This window comes from Centropristis striata, chromosome 12 (genome assembly GCF_030273125.1).
Source record: "Centropristis striata isolate RG_2023a ecotype Rhode Island chromosome 12, C.striata_1.0, whole genome shotgun sequence".
Taxonomy (NCBI): Eukaryota; Metazoa; Chordata; class Actinopteri; order Perciformes; family Serranidae; genus Centropristis; species Centropristis striata.
In genome coordinates, this window is record NC_081528.1 from 33,944,462 (window position 1) to 33,963,385 (window position 18,924).

Genomic DNA, 18,924 nt, shown 5'->3' on the forward strand with positions numbered 1-18,924 from the left:
CAAGCCTCGTCGTGCTTTTCATCCTTTGTGCTGTCCAAGGTGTGTCCAATGCACTGGGGCTTTGTGTGGGGAGGGAGACGACACATCACATTCTGTCTTCTGTCCCGAGCTGGGGGATGGGGGGATTTGGGGTGGGGGGGGCTGTACAACAGAGGGGGGACAAAAAGCAAACTTATAGAGGGCCACGGCTCTTCAAAGCCGCGATGCACAAAGGCTTATAAAGCGTTACTTCATGTAGAGTTGTGCCAGATGTAATTGCGGGGTTCCTGGAGATAGAGAATCACATGCAATGCTTAGCCCCGCCCCTGACACCATGAAAGGGCTGTGAAGCTTCAACTGCAAAGGGGGGGTTACGCAGAAAAGTTTGCTTCACTTTGATGCCCAATAAACAAGTGAGCAAATAAGTTATCGTAAAAGGTCCTGGTACAAATCCACCGCTTGCTGCCTTGTAAAGGATAATTTCATGTGCAAAGCTTGATGGATGCAGGACGACTGGCTGTCCCCATTAGAAATCAGGAAGTGTGGAATCTGCACCAAGCGACAAGTGATCCCCCTCCCCTTTTTTTGCTCCGCCATCAGCGTCATGGTACAGGCTCTTTCAAGTGTGAATTGTGCTTTCTACAGAAAATTACATTGATTCATTGTTAATAAGCCCAGACGTTGTCAGTGTGAGCACTGTGCATGGCAAGTATAGAAAGGCTATAGTTTTCTTGATCAACCTGACTAGTCCTCATCTGTTTCCTGTGGCCTCCTGCTGAGACGGTACGGGTGTCGAGTGTGCATTGTTAAATATGTTCCAGGGCACAAACACTGCCACTGTCAGGTACATCTGCACAGCCGGCTCCCTGCTCGATGTGTGTGTGCAAGTGGGTAATCACATGTGTGTGTGTTTGTCTTAATGACAGTGAATGGTGATGGGTGTGGAGGAAAGGGTGGTGCCATCACTTTAGGCCTGCAGATGGGGTTCCCAGAGGAGGGACACGCCCCGGTGTTTGCCGAGACAGAGACGAAGGCAAACATGGCGGCAGATCCATCTTTGCATCTTAAAGGATCAGCAGATACTTCTGTAGACATAGAACAGTAAGTTCTTGTTGTCTCTTTATGTGTCATGTCCAAAGGCCTCCTGCTAGGGCTGCCGAAACTACGGCGTCTGTATCCACAAGGTCAAGGCTTAGATGTCTAGCACAAAGATTTTCCTTTAGCAGGCTTCATTTTTAATGTAACAGAGTCAACCAAGTTGTGTTGAGCTCCATCAAGGTGACATAGAGCGAGCACAATAATAGCATATAAATGTACCTCATCTTTGGAGAGTGGGTTTACTCAGGGACTGGTGTTTGTTTTACAGACGTCTTACTCGCTGCTATGGATCAGAACTCAGGTTTACTTTATGTCTTCATCGCCGTAAAAGGGCCAGTGTTTGCTCTATACTACCAGAATTACAATGGGTGTGCATGGCGGAGTGAAACCTTGCCGTGATTAGAGTGGAAATGAAGGATCTTGTGTATATCCAAGTGATATTAAATGGCACCTGGCAGAGCAGGGGCGCTAAAGCCTCAGCCGGCCCGCCTTTGCATATCAATAAGTAAGCACTCCCGTGAAATGGAATAATTCGACCACGCGTGTTTTTGACTACAGAAATTATTTTTGATGCGCGAGCCACAACAGATGAAAAATATATAAAATAATCACCACAAAAGAAAATTAATTACAAGTAGAACTGGGAGAGGGCATCCAAACATGTTGCCACTCCTTATTTTATATCATTTGTAGTTAATCCTACAAAAAGTAATTGAAGAAAGCACTGAATTTTGTAGATAGATTTATGAAACAGCCTCCTAAGGCTGGAGGGGACGTGGACAGCATAAAAAAAGTGACTTTGACCTTCTCATTGTTCTATGTCACGGACAAAACTGTGTCTCTAAGTAGTTATATGAAGTCCATCTCGGTTCTTTTTCTGAACATTAAACTTGTGGTTTTGTTGCTTAAACTTAATCAAGTTATTTTGGTGCCTTAGCCTGACCAAGTAGTTCTGTGTCACAATGTTGTTAACCTGCTTAATCTTCCTGTTGTCCTCTGCTTAAATTTGACCCAGTTTCGAACAGGTTTTTTAGCAGACATATGGGTCTCTTTAATCTAACTGCCCAAAAATAACATGGAAAAAATCCCAAATTAGGTGTAAAACTTCTAATTAGTTGGAATAAAGTTGGCTAAAAAGGTGTAACGGAATTGGTTGATAAAATATACTTTATGCCTTCAAACAAACCCAGGTCGTTTTCAACCCGGGAGGAAAAAAGTTGCATGATAGAGAGGAAGACAATATAAAAACAGCGATGCTCACATGTTTAAAAGACAATTATTTCAAGAATATCATACAAACCATGTTGTACTGCATTTTCATTAGGAATCATATGAACCCGTACATGAGAATACGTTAGTTTGTAATGGCTGCTCTTAGCGCGGATGACTGTGAATGACAGTAAATGTTACATGCAGCTAAACATATTGTAAGAACGTGCTAAAAAGACATAATGCCACTTTAGAGTAGGCTGAAGTATGCATCACACATCTGGTGATTCACTACTGCAGCGTGTGTCCAGATGAAACTTTTGGATTAGCTGTAAGCTGACCAGTATCTCTCCACATGTATGCACCATTCTCAGGTCACAGAACAAAGCACAAGGGCCAGCGAGCAGGTGTCAGGGGTCACGGTATCCCAAGGGGACCTTGAGTCTCATCCCAAAACCTCTAACATTTTTCAAAGCCCTCCTGCAGCCTAGGTCCTCATCAGCGAGTGCCCCCAATGGCCCTGTGCACATATGCACTACCCCAAACTCCTCTCCGTTGGGTGAAGGGGGAACCTGAGTGCATCACCTGGAGCCCCCAGTACGTGACGAACAGACTTGGTCTGTCCAAAACCAGCCTCAGACCCAGTAGGGGGGGCAATAATGATGCAGAGGGGGCAGAAACACATACAGGGGGCAGATTTCATTTTCTCTATATTTCACAAAGGCTTTTCGCACATTCTTGGTGGACTCAAAGTCTAGCACGAGAGGGTTTCACCCCATGAGAGGTAATTACTCATAACCCACATGGCCCTGTTAGCTTGGGTTCATATACACGTTCACTCAAATTTCAAATGTTCTATCACCTCAACTCAAGCAGAGCCAAAATAAAAACATTTCAGTTTGCTTCTATTTCAGAGCGATGTTTTCTGACTTTTCCAACTTTTTTTCCAGAGACACTGACAAAGTTGACCGCCGCTCGCTTTGAGAATGAGGACAACGAAGGACGATGGTTTAAAAAAGATAGGAATACTGCTCATTCTAATTCTGCATTAATTTGATACGTGCGTGAAGGTGTCAATTGGGCCTTGATGAAGTGACGTGGTTAAAACCGTTGATGCAGCAAACTGGAACCTCACCACCCCCTTGTCTGCCCAATCTACCATCGATAATATCTGTCTTCTTCACTACTGAACTTGGCCAAGCCCAATCTTACATCGGGAACCAGACGCCATGGCAAGGCGCTATGTCACATGCAAGAGGATGAGAAAAAATTAAGGTGTTCTATCTCTCAGCAGATTATACTTTATCCGAGATGAAGGGTTGAAAAAGAGCGAGTGTAGTTCAGTCAAACTAGCTAAACGGGTGAGAATTAAGATGTTGTAGCGTGGGATGAGGCAGTTATGCATACATAACATGTTGAGGCTGGGACCCCCTACTGGGGAGAGGCACGACAAAGCCTCTCAAACAGCAATACCTCTGGGACAGCTAATGATTAATTAGCTTGTGTCATTAAGTGAGGCAAATGTCACCCGAGCTTCCTGGGGAAGCTGTCACACCATGTGTAGGCTACTCACAAGTTTCCCCCTCAGGTGTTGGGGAAGAGTGGGGGGGCATTGTACCGTTACTAGGCAAATCCTGACATCTAGTGGTCAAATATAAAACTGCACCATTCTCTAGCTGCCACAATAATAGCAAATCCAGAAATCTATTTTCTTTTTCTTTAACAAAGTCTCATAATAAAACAGACAAAATGTAAACTAAAAAAATATAACCTACGCTTTTTCTCATTTCTAACAATAGGTTGTTAACAAAGAGGATATCCAGATTCAGCTTTGGGATTACTCCCTGATCACTCATCCCTGATCACTAAATTGGGTGAGGTGACCTCTGACCTTTAAGTGTCATTCACCTTTTTGACCGTGGCACTGACGTCAAAATTAAAGAGCCGGTGCTTCCTCACAACCAAGCTCCTGAGGAGGCATGAGCTTGCATTGCATGCTTGGCAAGACAAACATTTTCATAATTTCAAGACCTGGCTGGCATCAGATAAATAATTGCCCGACATTTAGTAAATTTCACAAAATGCAGAGTAATTATAAACGTTAAAGCAGACAATTTGAATTTTTCTTACCAAAGATCCGAAAGGCAAGCTGAGATGACGCCTTGCTTGCAGAGCTTGGAACTAATCCAAGAGAGGCCGCCGATATGGTGTTGAGAATCAAGTAACTTACTTTAACTGCTACTTACATACTATTTTCTACATAGGCTACCGCTGACCTTTCACTGCACACATGCTCACACTTTATTTCTCTCTCCCTCAGTTAATCTGAGTCTAATGAAGGTCAGCACTGAATCCTGGCCTGCTAGAAGACCAGACCAAGAAGAAGTGAGAAGGCCCCTCTCTGCACCAGGGAGTGGCAGCGCAACGAGTAGAGGCTTAACACGCTCTCAAACGCACACACATAGACACCTCAAGTCTGTGTTTATTCACATCCGCAAGTGCACGTGCACACACACACACACACGCACACACAATCTGCCTCACCCTCACATAGACATACGCATACAAAAGCACACCTGTCAGGGCCTTTCCACTGTGTGAGCAAAAGCAAAGAAGTCTGGCCCCCCCTCTGTCTCTCTGTATGTGGTATCCCATGTCTGTTATATTAAAGCAAATCCATTCAGTTCCCACTTTCTCATCTGAAATAATGGCATGAGCAATTTTCACATTTAAGCAAGCAAGGACACATGCAGTCTCTCGCTCTCTCTCTCTCTGCCTAATGAATGGAATCGGATCTGGGCCCCTGTGGCTGCGGTTTAATCTGCCTTTGAAGATTTTCACAATTTCCCGATAAAAAAAATAAACCCGAACCTTCTTACACAGTTGTATTCTTTTGCCAAATACACCCGGAAATAAGACATCGACTCATGCCTACTTATACATTTACTCATATCTACAAGTGCATGTGATTTCTGTTATTTACCTCGTCTAAAAGGGCCCGAGGCCTTGCCAGGAGCCTCACGATTGTGCCAGTCTACTGGTGTGTGACGTCCATTTGAAGGGGGAATTTGTCCAATAGAATGATTGAATTAAAGTGCACTTTGGTCCGGAGTGCTCTCTCTTTGCCACTTTGCACCATAACATGTCTTGTCCTAAAATAATTAGATTGAGGCCTTGGGTGGTGGAGTGGCCGGATCCTCAATGGTCAAAAGAAGGAATGGTCTGGCTTTGAATGGAAGCCTCCCATCTTAAAAAAACACTTTATTTCTTTACACTTGAGGTTTGTTGTCTTTTGTGACTATTATCCCCATTCACCATTTGCTTTCATGCAGCTGTGCCCCTCTTAAAAAAGTCTTTGTGCCGGCACCATGAATACAGGGAATGTGTCCATGGCAGGTAGCCCTTATTGCAAGTTAATCTCCTGAAAGAGCCTCATACAAGTACTTTTAAATTCTCCCCGAGCCACAGAGGGCTCATCATCAATCGAGCACTTCTCCCCTTTGTAGGGCTGATGAGTGTGGTGCCCGGCCGGTGACAATGGCTGCCAAGTGTGGCAAAGTAATCACCTTCTGGGGAAAACACTAGTAATTACTTCTAAACTGTTTGGGCTTCGGAGACAACTGCTATTGTGCAATAAAATGAAAGGCTCCCTTTAGAGAGCAGTGCTGTGATGGTTGCTCTCAATCTTTTTGTCATCTGTTTGTTTACAGAGACTTCTCTTTGCAGTTGACCACTACAACAATGCTTTATCATATACGTGTTTGTTTGTGTGTCCCCATGCCTTACGCCCTGTTTTTCCAACCAGAGTCAAAAACATGTGGACATTCAGACACGTTGAATTATATAACGGCAAGAAGAGTTTCTTACTTTTAATTACACAATTAAACAAGTGTAATGTCCCATCCGTTTCTAAAGAGTATGTTAATTGAGCACATTCCTGCATTGAACCAGACCCGTATTCATCCTCTATTCGGCTCTGAACAAGAGCGATGCAAGAATGTCTCTCTCTATTTCTTGAGCCGCACTGATGAGATAGTATAGTTTTTGTTGATGAAGCATCGGTCTCACTTCTGATGCCTCCCATGACATCTCCATTTTAACTCTTGCTGCTGGAGAACAGGAGCAAGATTGAAAATAAAGTCTATGAATTCTGAAACAGCCTTTAAAAATACGTATATCACTCAACCTGAATCATTTAAATATTATGCATTGTAGAAATACTTTCAAAAGAGTACAGGATGCTTTAAACATGCTTCCATTTTACGATTTTCAGCACCACTAAGGCATTTTAATGGCTCTAATAACCTAAAAGCTTATTTAAAACTCTCATTGCTTGTATCACATTATATCCAGGAAGGTAGCTTAATTTGTTTCCACAAGAGCTATAGTAAAAAAATATTTATCTTACCAGGTCGGAAGCTCGTAGATCAGCAGAGCAGCTTAGATAAACTCCTGGTCCCACAGTACGCAAACACTGGAAATTAGCACAGCATTTATGCATTAATATGCATGTAGTAAAGGGACTTATAGGTTTTTTGCTTTGCTTGCACTGTCAAATTAAATAAACAAAGATACATACTAGAGCCACAACACAAAATATTATGAATTGCATATAATATTTATTAGTTTACTCGCCTTATATTCTACAGTCAATTTAAAGCATTAAGAAACACATTAGTATGTGTGGGCACACACAGCGATGATGTTAAGCCTTCGCTGTGATATCATACATTTTCTTCAGGGCTTCTTGGGGTAAACACAGATATCTTGTAACATTATCAGTTAAAAAGGAGCCTATTTGTCTGTGTTGCCTTTAGTTTATTGCATCAGTAGGAGATACTGTTTAAATTACTGTAACGGAGACACTAAGACATTATACATTTTTTGGAAACTCTACCCATCCCTACAACAAGAACATGTTTCTAATGTCATAAGACCCTAAATAACACTATATTCACGTTTCTGAATGTGTGTGAGACAGAGATAATCAATTATAGATGCAGTCTGTGATTCCAATCCAACACATTTTGTAAAATTAAGCAAAATCTACTCATATTCTGTTAGCTGCCCATTCTGTGTCTGTGCTGAAAAAAATCAGAGCCACGCAATGGTAATTCTCGTGCGCGGGACAGGGAAAGGCCGAGGACATGAAGAAAAGCAGGGGGAGGGAATGGGTCAGTAAATCTGGAATATGGTAACGTTCCAGAAGAGGTGAGAATTTGTTTAAGGCTTGAGTTCAAATATCTACTATCTCCACCTTTAATACAGACAAGAAATAGCATCACACAAATCAACAATCCTGGTCTCACAAAAGCAGCTTTCATTCCACTGTTGAAGGCAAACACATCAACCAGTTATGCATACTAATCATGAAAACTGAGAGAGAAACAGACAGAGTTATGGTTCTTTCTCACCTGCAGCAATTATATGGCTATATGGTAGAAGTTTCCTTGACCGTTCACGCCAACAGCTTCGTTGCTGTCATAAGCAGAGGGACAAAGATGGTTAATGGTAATAACCCTTCACTCAAACTCAACTTGTCCTTAACAAACCATTAATCAATCTTTATTTGGCCAGCAGAGGGCAGAAGACATCAAAACAAGCTGACAGATGACAGTACAATCACACAGCAGATTGACAGTGTAAGTAAAGAAAGGAAGAACATTTAGTAGGTGTAAGACCAGTGTTGGCTCCATGAGGGGGCACATGGGGGCAGTGTCCTCCCACTTCATTCCCTGTGCATTTCAATATTTTCTCAAACATCAGTGTAAGTCTATTAATGATTGTAGTTCATGAAAATCCATTGTAGGCCCACTGAAAGCTTCTGATGCACGTCTTTTGAAGTACACCTGTTGTATTGTCTTTCAGGTCAGCTGACCAGCTTCTCCTGAGAGTGCCAAGAGCTAGGCTGAAGCTCAGAGGGGAACGAGCTTTTGCCATTGCAGCTCCAAAACTTTGGAATGAATTGCCGCTGCACATCAGACAGGCCTCCTCACTGTCTCATTTTAAATCTCTTCTTAAAACCCACCTCTCCTCGTTGGCTTTTAACACCACGTAGAGTGTTGATTTTATGTTGATTTAATGATTTTATGATTTTTTGTTTTTATTGTATTCATGCATATTTTATTTTGTGCGGGCAGTACATTTTACATTTTATTTTATTAATTTTTATCCCATTTTTAATTAATTTTATCTTATTGCATCTTACTGTTCTATTGTTTACTACATCTCTTTGTATTGTGTTATGTATTTATTGTTTGTGCAGCACTTTGGAAACCTTGTGTTTGCTAAAATTGTGCTATATAAATAAAGTGGATTGGATTGGATTGGATTGTTGAATCATTGTGCTTTCACATTATGAGGCGCACCGTACCTGACCTTGTTTGGATTTTGCACTGTCAAATGAGGACAGAGGGACAACAGCTAATATTTCTTCAGCAATTTAATTAATTAAATATATCCTATCATATTCATTAATTTATCCTTTCAATTCTTCATAGCCCAAAGAGCTAAGTTCTAAGAGCCCCCCTTTTTTTAGGGCCTTTGTAATAATAATAATAATAATAATAATAATAATACATTTTATTTACAAGTGCCTTTCAGAACACCCAAGGTCACTGTACAACAAAACATAAAATAATTTAAAAACAGTGGCAAATAAAACATCGAACAGTATTGACATGGTGAGTGGGTGATTAGGTGGTGTATGCTTGTCTGAACAGATTTGAAAAGTGGCAAGGAGTCAATGGTGCGGAGGTCAGGAGGGAGAGTGTTCCAGAGCCGGGCAGCAGAGCGGCTGAAGGCTCAGTGCAGCCAGGTTGTGAAGCGCTTTGAAAGTGATGAGGAGTATTTTGAAAATGATCCGGTGTTTTATTGGAAGCCAGTGGAGTTCTTGGGGGTGATGTGGTGAACGGTGGGAGTCCGGGTTATGATGCGTGCGGCGAGTTCTGGAGGAGCTGCAGTTTCTGGAGCGATTTGTTAGGGACACCAAAGAGCAGGGAGTTGCAGTAATCAATCCGGGAGGTCACGAGACTGTGGACGAGGATGGCAGTGGTGTGTGGAGTGAGAGAGGGACGGAGACGAGAGATGTTGCGTAGGTGGAATTATGCAGACCGGGTTAAGTTATTGATGTGTGAGTGAAAAGAGAGAGTACTGTCGAGGATGACACCCAGACTCTTTACCTGAGGGGAGAGAGGGACGATGGAGTTGTTGATGGAGATGGAGAAACTGTCAGATTTGGAGAGAGTGGAAGAGGTGCCTACCAGGAGGACTTCAGTTTTAGAGCTATTAAGTTTGAGGAACTTGGAGAACCAAGAATTAATTTCTTGCAGACAGAGGGTAAGAGAGCTAGGTGGAAGTGATGAGGAGGGTTTGGTAGAGAGGTAGAGCTGGGTGTCATCCGCGTAGCAGTGGAAATGTATGTTGTGTCTGCGGAAGATCTGACCGAGAGGGAGTAAGTAGATAATGAAGAGGAGGGGCCCCAGGACAGATCCCTGGGGCACACCGGCAGGAACAGGGAAAGTGTGGGACTTGTGGGTGTGTGTGTGATGCCTATGGATGAAAGTCTGTCCAGGAGGGTGTTGTGTGAGATGGTGTCAAAAGCAGCTGTGAGGTCGAGAAGGATGAGTATGGAGAGAAAAGCAGAATCAAAGGCTATGAGAAGGTCATTTGTGATTTTGAGGAGTGCTGTTTCGGTGCTGTGGAGGGGACGGAAACCGGATTGAAACTGCTCATAGATATTGTTGGTGGTAAGGTGGTTGTCTAGTTGAGAGGCAACAGATTTGGTAGATTGGAAATGCGACGCAGATTATAAAAATTTGTGGGATCAAGGCCAGGTTTTTTCAGAATGGGTGTGACAGTAGCTGTTTTTAGAGAGAGGGGGACAGTTCCAGAGGTAAGTGAGGAATGGATGATGTTAGTGATGAGGGGAGCAAGGGAAGGAAGGCAAGTTCTGACAAGAGTAGTGGGAAGTGGATCGAGCGGACATGTGGAGGGTTTAGAATAAGTTGAGAAATGGCTTGGAGAATGAAACTACTTGTACCACCTGTTTTATAGTACGTAGATACATAAGTAATACTACATAAATGTATCATGATTGGTCAATCACAGCCAATGCAGCACTAGCAACTACCATTTTTTAAAAACCTGTTAGCCATGTAAACAACAGACACCACAAAACCAAAACTACAGCTCCTAACAAAAAAAATGCCTGAAAGTTTGTATGCCTTAAAACACCTAAATATACAGTCATGGAAAAAAATTTTTAGACCAGTTGTTTTCTTCAATGTCTTGTTCATTTCAATGCCTGGTAAAATAAAGTTACATTTGTTTGGACACATATAATGATAGCAACAAAAATAGCTCATAAGAGTTTAATTTAAGAGCTGATATCTAGACAAAAAATTATTTAGGCGATTATTTTAACAGTGTGACGATATCCATTGTAGTATCATTATTTGGCAGTATGGGCTGTGTAACCATGTGTGTAACTATCAGCTAGTATGCAGTCTTCTTCTGCTCCCTAGCGGTCAAAATTAACAAAATGCTAACATAGGCTACTAAATGGCTAGCATGACAACAAACGTTTTCCAGTATGCTAACGTTAACTAGCTACTTTCACTTGAACACAAAAATAAAAAATGTACTCACTGTTTAGCGCCGTTTTGTCTCTTTAGCTTACGAGATAAGTTTCAGGGCACTGAGTGACTTTGTTTGCCAGTTGGTGTTGGGCAGGTAGTTTTAACATGTGGCGAGTTCAAGCTCAAGCTCAAGAAATAGGGATTTTTTTAAGGGGCTTTCAGCAAACTGTACCATTGTACACTGAAGGGGAAAAAAGCAATGTTATAGAAAACATCAGGCTGGAGACCCAGATTTTTTCTCAGGAGCAGGTAGGCAGCGACCACAGGCAGTTGTTTTCATGTCAACCAAAAAACCTTTATAAGTTTTGTATCATGTCTACATTCAAGATACAAAGTGGGAAATTAACTACAATAGATCTACAATCATGTAATCAAACAGCCTCTTGGATGAAACACTATCTAGTCAATGGCCATAAAAAAAATAGCTCAAATGTGATATGGTTAATATGGTTGTCACTTTTTGATTTTTTGAACACATTTCTGCTTAAAATCTGAAGAGGAGAATGGAAAATGTCCTGGTCTTTAAGCAGTGGCGGTTCTAGACCAATTTTACTGTGGGGGCCAAGGAGGGGCCAGTGTTTAATCAGAGGGGCACATTAGCACATGAAAAAATGGCAAACATGATATTTAAGCATTCAAAATCTTTGAATGTTTTGAAAAAGACACAAACTGACCAAAAAGACACAAAATGAGAAGACAGAATAACAAAAAAAACCCCACAGAAGACATAAAAATGACCAAAAAAGACACAAAATGACCAAAAAAAGACAAAAAATAACTAAAACAGACACAAAAAAGACAGTGGCCCCTGGAGGCCCCTGTGTAGAACCGCCACTGTCTTTAAGGGAGCAGAGACTGTGATAAAGATGACAATTTATGGAGGATAAATAGCTAGAGAGAGAAAGAGAGAGAGTTTAGGAAATTCAAAATTTAGATGTAGCCCCTAAAGCTAAACTAAACTGGAAATAGAAACAGCAGAGACAGAAAAAGAGAATATGTTATGCAAGTTTTGTGAGCTTGCAGTCTTTCCAGCCCACTGTGTGTTTATTTATTGGCCCATAGGTGTCAGTGAGTGACAGTGAATGAGAGAGAAACTGCATGACTGAAGCTAAAGACAGAGAGATGGGCACCGGAGGCTACTGCACATTCATGCTGTATTAACAGTCTAATAATCCTGTGAGGCAGCGGGCCTGTGGATCTCCCTTTGAATCTCCGTCCATTCAACAAAAGAACAGGGAAACATCTCACCAGCATTTCATTTGCAATCTAAATCTAAAACACAGGGTGCTCGAGAGTCACATCAAAGGGCTTTTTGATAGCTCGGTTAGAGCAAAGACTTGAAATAAAATGGCTAATTATGAGCGTTGATTAGTAGGCCACAGAGCTGCAGACTAATTGGATTATGCAATGTAGTACTGCTTTTGTTTTCTTTGAATCTTAATGAAGTCTTTTTTGCTAGAAAGGCTGAAATGTTGAAGCATTTTTTGTATGTTTCCAGCTATAAATTGTGTACAAGCATTCATAGGAGCGAGGTATCTGAGCTATCCACATATCCATAAACTTTAAATGTTTTTAGGCTTTTTTGTGTTAAGAGAACCGTCAGAACTTCCATGTAAATACATCACAGCTTGGTACAATGGGGCTCTTTTTATCCATTCAGTCTCTGTTATATTTAGAATAAATCAAGGTCTAGTTTTCAGATTCATCCTGCCAGAGGTTGAATAATGATGCCTGAAACCGGTGTAATAGAACAAATGCAGTTGATTTCCTTTTTACATCACTACATAATGCTTTTTAAGTAAAAACAAATTGCTTGTTTGGCAAATAAATTATTTGACTTCTGCCAAATGCTTCTTAGAAGGTTGTATTGATCTATGTCTGCAAATATTGAGGTTAAAATAAAAATATTAATAAGCTTCAGGCACTTTGGTATTGTATCTGTAACACCATGGATCAGTTAAACCAGTGCAAAACTAAAACAGGCAGTGTAATGTTGTCCTTTGTCTTCTGTCTGTATGAATAATCAGGAGATCAGGTGGGAGAGCGTATCTGAGGTCAGAGAGAAAGAAGGGATAAGAATGTAACTGGTCAAACTTCATCTTCTGATGAAGATACTGTGATATGATTTAAAGCTCCAGAACAAGTAGTATTCAGAACTAAACCTCTTAATCTGACAACCAGTTTGCATGTCCAGCTCAGTGAAGATCCTGGGATCATATGAAACTAGAAGACCTGAGGAAACCACTGGTACCAAGCACATTGTGATATCTTGTCAGGCAGGGGGCTAAATAACACTTAAGTTAGTCTACATTTGGCACGGGAAAACTGAAGTGGGCATTTTCAAAGAGGTCCCTTGACCTCTGACCTCAAGATATCTGAATGAAAATGGGCTCTACATGTATTCATCAGTCTCCACTTTAAAAGAATACCCACTTTTTTGATCACCCCATGCTGGTTAAGCCAAAAAGCTGTTTTCTCTTGCAGTATTTATCTGTTATTTTACTGAAATATTCAAATATTTCTGCATACTGGGGTCCCTAATTGCATAAATTGGATATTACTGAAAGCTGAGACTCCGGCAGACATCTCCAAACCATCAAAAGTGTTTGCTAATAAATCACAGCATGAATTTTCTATCAAGATCTTAGTGTCTTAGTGTTTGGAAGGCATTTTCGACCATTTTAGTTAATTTTCAAGTTGTTAAATTTAGCTCCAAATTTATTTAACAAATGGTATCAACCCGAAAGTTGCTGCAACAACTTATCAGACATAATTGGGAATGGGAATGGCCATAATATACTTTCATTATAATGTTACTTGAGAAACAATCTTCAGGTCCCCAGCTTTCAGGTGATTCTATTTGCAGAATTATTATTCTATAACATCTATTTGGCAACTGCTATTGACCTTTTATCTACCCCTGAACATCCTTCGTTCTCCCACCCCCACCTTTCTAAAAGGGGGTCCAATTGGTAACAGGTAAGGGTGAGATTAAGAATGAGCAATTGTGAATTGTAGTGTTTCAGAACTCTTTCAAATGGAAAGTCATAGTTTGTATTATATTTTTTAATATGTTGCTTTCATAGTGCCATAAGGAACCATAATATTTCACAACAAAACAGATGCATCATCTTGGATGTTAAAATACTGATAATCGCTTAATAATATAGCTCCAAAGTGCTGCTGGGTGCCTGCAATCCTGGAGGTTTTGGCTCTCCACCCTGACCACCATCTAGTCATGTGAAGACCTCATAAACAGCCACCTGATTGAATCACTTGCTGTTACTAAGGAGATCTATGAGGCTGGCTGAGGTACTATAGGTGGGATGGAAAAGCAGGTTTTTCTTGTGGGCAGCAAAAGACTACATTTCTTGTGAACTGATTATATAATGATCTATATAAATAGGACTGGATTGTGCTTAAAGGGAACAAATAATAGAGTAATAAAGCCTTATTTGATTGTTTTCTTCTCATTTTTAAGATCATAAGAATTTATTATTATTATTTAACACAATGGGAACATGAGGATAACGGTTGTATCTATTCGACACCATGTATAAAAGTGTCAGACAGCGTCGTGTAACGCACTTGCACATTCACAACAAAAGGGAGAGCGCTTAGGAGGGGGTGGGTGACACGCTCCAGCGGGGGAGATATTCCAGTGCAGGTGTCCTTGTTATTTTTTTATTTTTTGTCTGACACCTCGGAGACAGGACCCGGCCGTAAGTAGCCTAAGACTGCTGAAGAGGGAATCAGAGCTGATAAAATAATAAATGTTTGATCTGCCATGAAATCCGAGAGGAGGACAGATATGCCCGTCTGGATGAGAGACCCCCGCTGGGTGAAGACACGCAGCGTATGTTAGCTGAGCCGTGAAAGCTCGCTGCCATTGACTGATGCTGAGGCTGAAACGGGAGCGAAAAAAACGATGAGCGCACGAGAGTGAGCATCCCCGCGCCAAGCGTCGCATCACTGATTATTTCAAGGTATTAGACATCATTTACAGATTTGCAATAAGCGATAGTCGCCACTGTCTGGACGCTTTCTGTCGATGCTGGCAGGTTGATCGGCGGCATTTATGGTCGCCAGGCAAAATCCATTTTCACTCTGCAGATGTGGGCTGCGAGAAGACAAGGGCCTGTTCGCTGGCTGAAGGGACTGATCATTGATCACGATGAACAGCAAAACGGTGTGATCATGTCCAGTGTTACATGCTACAGGACTGTTTTGACGTGTAATGGATGATATGGCATGTTCAGGTGAGATGCATATGACTGAATGAGAGATTCATGTTGATTTGTGCACTTAATAAGGAGGAGCAGCTTCAACCGCTTATTGTCAGGCACCCTAAAAAAGCAAACAAAACTGGCACTGGTTTTCTCTCCTGACAGCCTGCTGATCAAGATGGGACTAACCTGATTTACAGTCAACACTGCTGGATGTGAGGCCACACATTCAAACAATGCCAAGCTCTCAGGCACCTGATATGGGCACAAATTTCACTGATGTTCCCTGGGAGCCTGGTTTCAGCGCTTCTAGTCCCAACCTGGTGTGGTCCTCCACCGTGAACAGTGTGGTGAAGATGGTGCTCATATCTCTCATCGTGTGTGTGTCTTTGTTTGGGAATGTGGTGGTTCTGCTGGTGTTCCAGAGGAAGCCTCAGCTCCTCCACGTGGCCAACCGCTTCGTCCTCAACCTCCTCTTGGCAGATCTGCTCCAGACTATATTAGTCATGCCCTTTGCCATCGCAGCCACTGTTCCAGGTGTGTGGCCCCTGGATGCCCGACTGTGCCAGGCTCTTGTTGTGCTCATGCATCTTTTTGCATTTGCCGGGGTCAACACTATTATAGTTGTCTCTGTGGATCGCTACCTGGCCATCATCCACCCTCTGTCCTATCCCACCCGCATGACCCCTCACCTGGGCACCAACCTGATCATCTGCACCTGGGTGCTTAGTTTCCTGCAGAGCACGCCACCCCTGTACGGCTGGGGGGCCATTGACTTTGACCGCCACCACAACGTGTGCTCCGTGGTGTGGTCCTCCAGCCTGTCCTACTCTGTTGTGGTGTCCACCTTCTCCTTCTGGCTGCCTGTGCTCATCATGCTCGGATGTTACTGGATGGTGTTCAGAGCGGCTCGACGGCAAAATGCACTTGTGCACCCCATACAGACGCAGTCCTACTCCCAGCCCTGCCCACAGGACTTCCAGGGACCTAGCAGTCCACAGCGGCAGCTCCAGCCCCAGCTCCAGCCTCAGCCCCAGCCACAGCCTCAGCCTCAGCAGGCCTCTTCACCAGACGGCCCCTACTCAGCCAGGGGTTACCCTGTCCGAGTCAGGCACAGACGCTTTCACTACCACTGCAAGGCCGCTCGTGTAGTTTTTGTGATTATGGCCTCATACATCCTCAGCATGGGGCCTTACAGCATATTAAACACTATGTCTATGAGTGCTAGAGCAGCTGTACCCCCCTGGTTGTCCTCTCTTGCCCTTGTGCTCTTCTTTTTGCAGTGCTGCCTCCACCCCTACATTTATGGTTACATGCACCGCAGTGTGAGGAAGGAATTCCTCGCGCTGCTCTGTGGGCTGTTCTGCAAACAGGGCCGTCCCAGCCAGAGCTCCGCCGTAGAGAGCTGCTTCACAACGACAGAGGGACGTTTCGGCGCTCACCCTCACCTGCCCAGCCTGACCGCTCGAGTCTTCCCTCTGAGGACTTGGGAAGAGTGCACAACATCCTCCTCTCCCACTTTTGAAAGGAAGTCAAGGGACAGCCGTAAAGAGACCACCTCTACCAGCGTCAGCTCTTAGAGTCCAAACAAGCACATTAACTGCCTTTTAGGAGTCATTGGCTAGACCGTGTGCATCATGCAGTGTGTTCACACATAAGTTAATATGCCTTCGTGAAAACAGGGTGATTTATTCTGAAGTTGCTGGCATTAGGAATAGTGGAACTACCTAGTTTATCACCAACATTTGATCTTTTGCTGTTTTATAATAAGGCTAATTAAACGGGAAAGTTGAGATTTCATATTTCTCTTGGGGGAAAAAAAAAGATTTGGTTCTTTCATTGTTCCATTATGAATGTATAGCTGTGTGGAAGAAATCTTTAACAGTCACTATTACTTTATTTTCATTTGGGGGGTTAATATGTAAATGCAATTTTAAGAGTGACAAATATTCTGATAAGTCACAATGTGCACAGCTGTTATTTATGTATGTTGAGTTATGTTTTGTCCCTACAAACCAGTGTTAGTGTTTTAAATGTATGCAATTATAGCTACTGTCACATAAAGGGGAGATTTAAATCAATCAAAGTTTTATAAAGATTCGAACTGAAGTAGAACAACGAAAACACAATTTAATAGTGTTTTCACATCTTTAACTGCAGATCTATTGTAGGCCGAAATGCTTTTTTTCTTTCTTGCTTTGTCAAGTTATAAATGACGTTGGATCAAAGTGGTTGTTGTTCCGACCACTTTGCCCTAATCATGGACCATAGGTGTCTCAGAAAAGGCATTGATCTGCAGCCTCTGCACAACTACTATCTCCTTGAACCTATTTGTGTGTTGTATTCTCTGTGATCCTGCCTGAAGGCACAGGATGTACTGTCCTTGTGTTAGTGCAAGCGAGCTTTGCCTGCATCTAATGAACTCAGGGTGTGCTTGTGGAAGAATGTACATTGCTGTTATAAAACTTGTAGAGCAAGTCAGTGAGCATATGTGTGTTTACGTCCCTGTTGCTGTAACTTGTTCTTAGTCTCAAAGCGCCTTCGAGCAAATGAGTAGAATAGAGATTTAATGTTGCTTACCAGTTAGAGTTGGCAACTCGCTCCCTGATGGGATGGCCACATTGTCTTAGTCTCTTTTTTTCCTTTAACTCTAGCTCAACCAAGGTGGGACTTTTGCATCTTGCCACTGTATATTTTGACTCAGTATCTGCTGCCTTTGTAAGCCTTTCTTTGAGGAAGCACAATATTTTTGCTGAAAGAAAAAAAAAAAGAATACAGAGCAGGGTAAGATAAAAACTTAAGTGGACTCGTTGCACCAGTTATTTAACGTAGGCTGCATGCGGCAAGACCTAATGTAACAGATTTCTTATCTTCTTCTGAGTACATGTAGATTTGTAAAGATACCTCCTGATGCAGTATTTGCAATGGAAAAACCTGTGGGCTTTAAGAGGATGAGTTATATGTGTTATATGCTTGCAGTGACTCATCTCAGAGAAAGGCAATCCAGTTGACCGGGTAGATGATGTGTTGCCAAAGGATGTCATTGGTGCATTACATTATGTGCATTATTTAAAGTTTGTCAAGTTCCCAGTTTGTCAATTTTTTGTAAACTTTTTGGAAAGAGTGTGTTGTTATTAATGATATTATTATTATTATTAGACTGTGATAGTTTTCTGGGAAACAATCCACAACTTATCGGACCTTTACTGGACTATTGTGGATTCGAGCCTTGGTTTATTGTATTATTCTATAGTATTATAAATGACAATCAAACTTGTGTAATAAGTTTGAGTGTTGCTCTGTAAAAGATAAAGGAGTAAAGTACAGTATGTAATTAAAAAAAATGTATCATCAAATAAGAGAAAATAATGTTTTTAAGTGCTTTAAAACTACATATTTTTGTGATTTCTATTGTGCTTTTGTATTATTTCTGGTTTCATTATCCAGCATAAGAGTTGTCTGTTGTTTAATAAAGGTGAACTTATTGTAATACGTGTAAAGTTTTATATTCAATTCAGCATGTCTGTATTTCATATCAAACTCTTGCTTCAGACCACAGGTGTGTATGAGTGTGTTAGGGGTCTTCCTTGCCTCCATCAACCAAAAACTGGCTTTTTATGAATATCTGAATGAGATCAGAGGACAGTTTTGAATGCACAGCAACTTTAAAAATCTGCAAACAAAAGCTGAAGGTTCTTCAAGAGAGGGTTTTGTGCATTTGGTGTAAAATTAGTGTAAGATTTAACACATTCATGAACATTCAACTACAGGTG

General features: G+C 41.9%; 1 protein-coding gene across 1 annotated transcript; it reads left to right on the forward strand.

Moving 5' to 3' along the window:
• Positions 1-14,612: 14,612 nt before the first annotated feature.
• On the forward strand, positions 14,613-18,641 carry gpr101 (G protein-coupled receptor 101). Its single transcript, XM_059346196.1, has one exon. It carries the CDS (start codon positions 15,388-15,390, stop codon positions 16,729-16,731), a length of 1,344 nt encoding a protein of 447 aa, XP_059202179.1. The 5' UTR covers positions 14,613-15,387; the 3' UTR covers positions 16,732-18,641.
• The last annotated feature ends 283 nt before the right edge of the window (positions 18,642-18,924 follow it).

Bases quoted from the DNA above. Each gene is read 5' to 3' on its own strand.
- gpr101 (XM_059346196.1), top strand. From the start codon at position 15,388: ATGCCAAGCTCTCAGGCACCTGATATGGGCACAAATTTCACTGATGTT.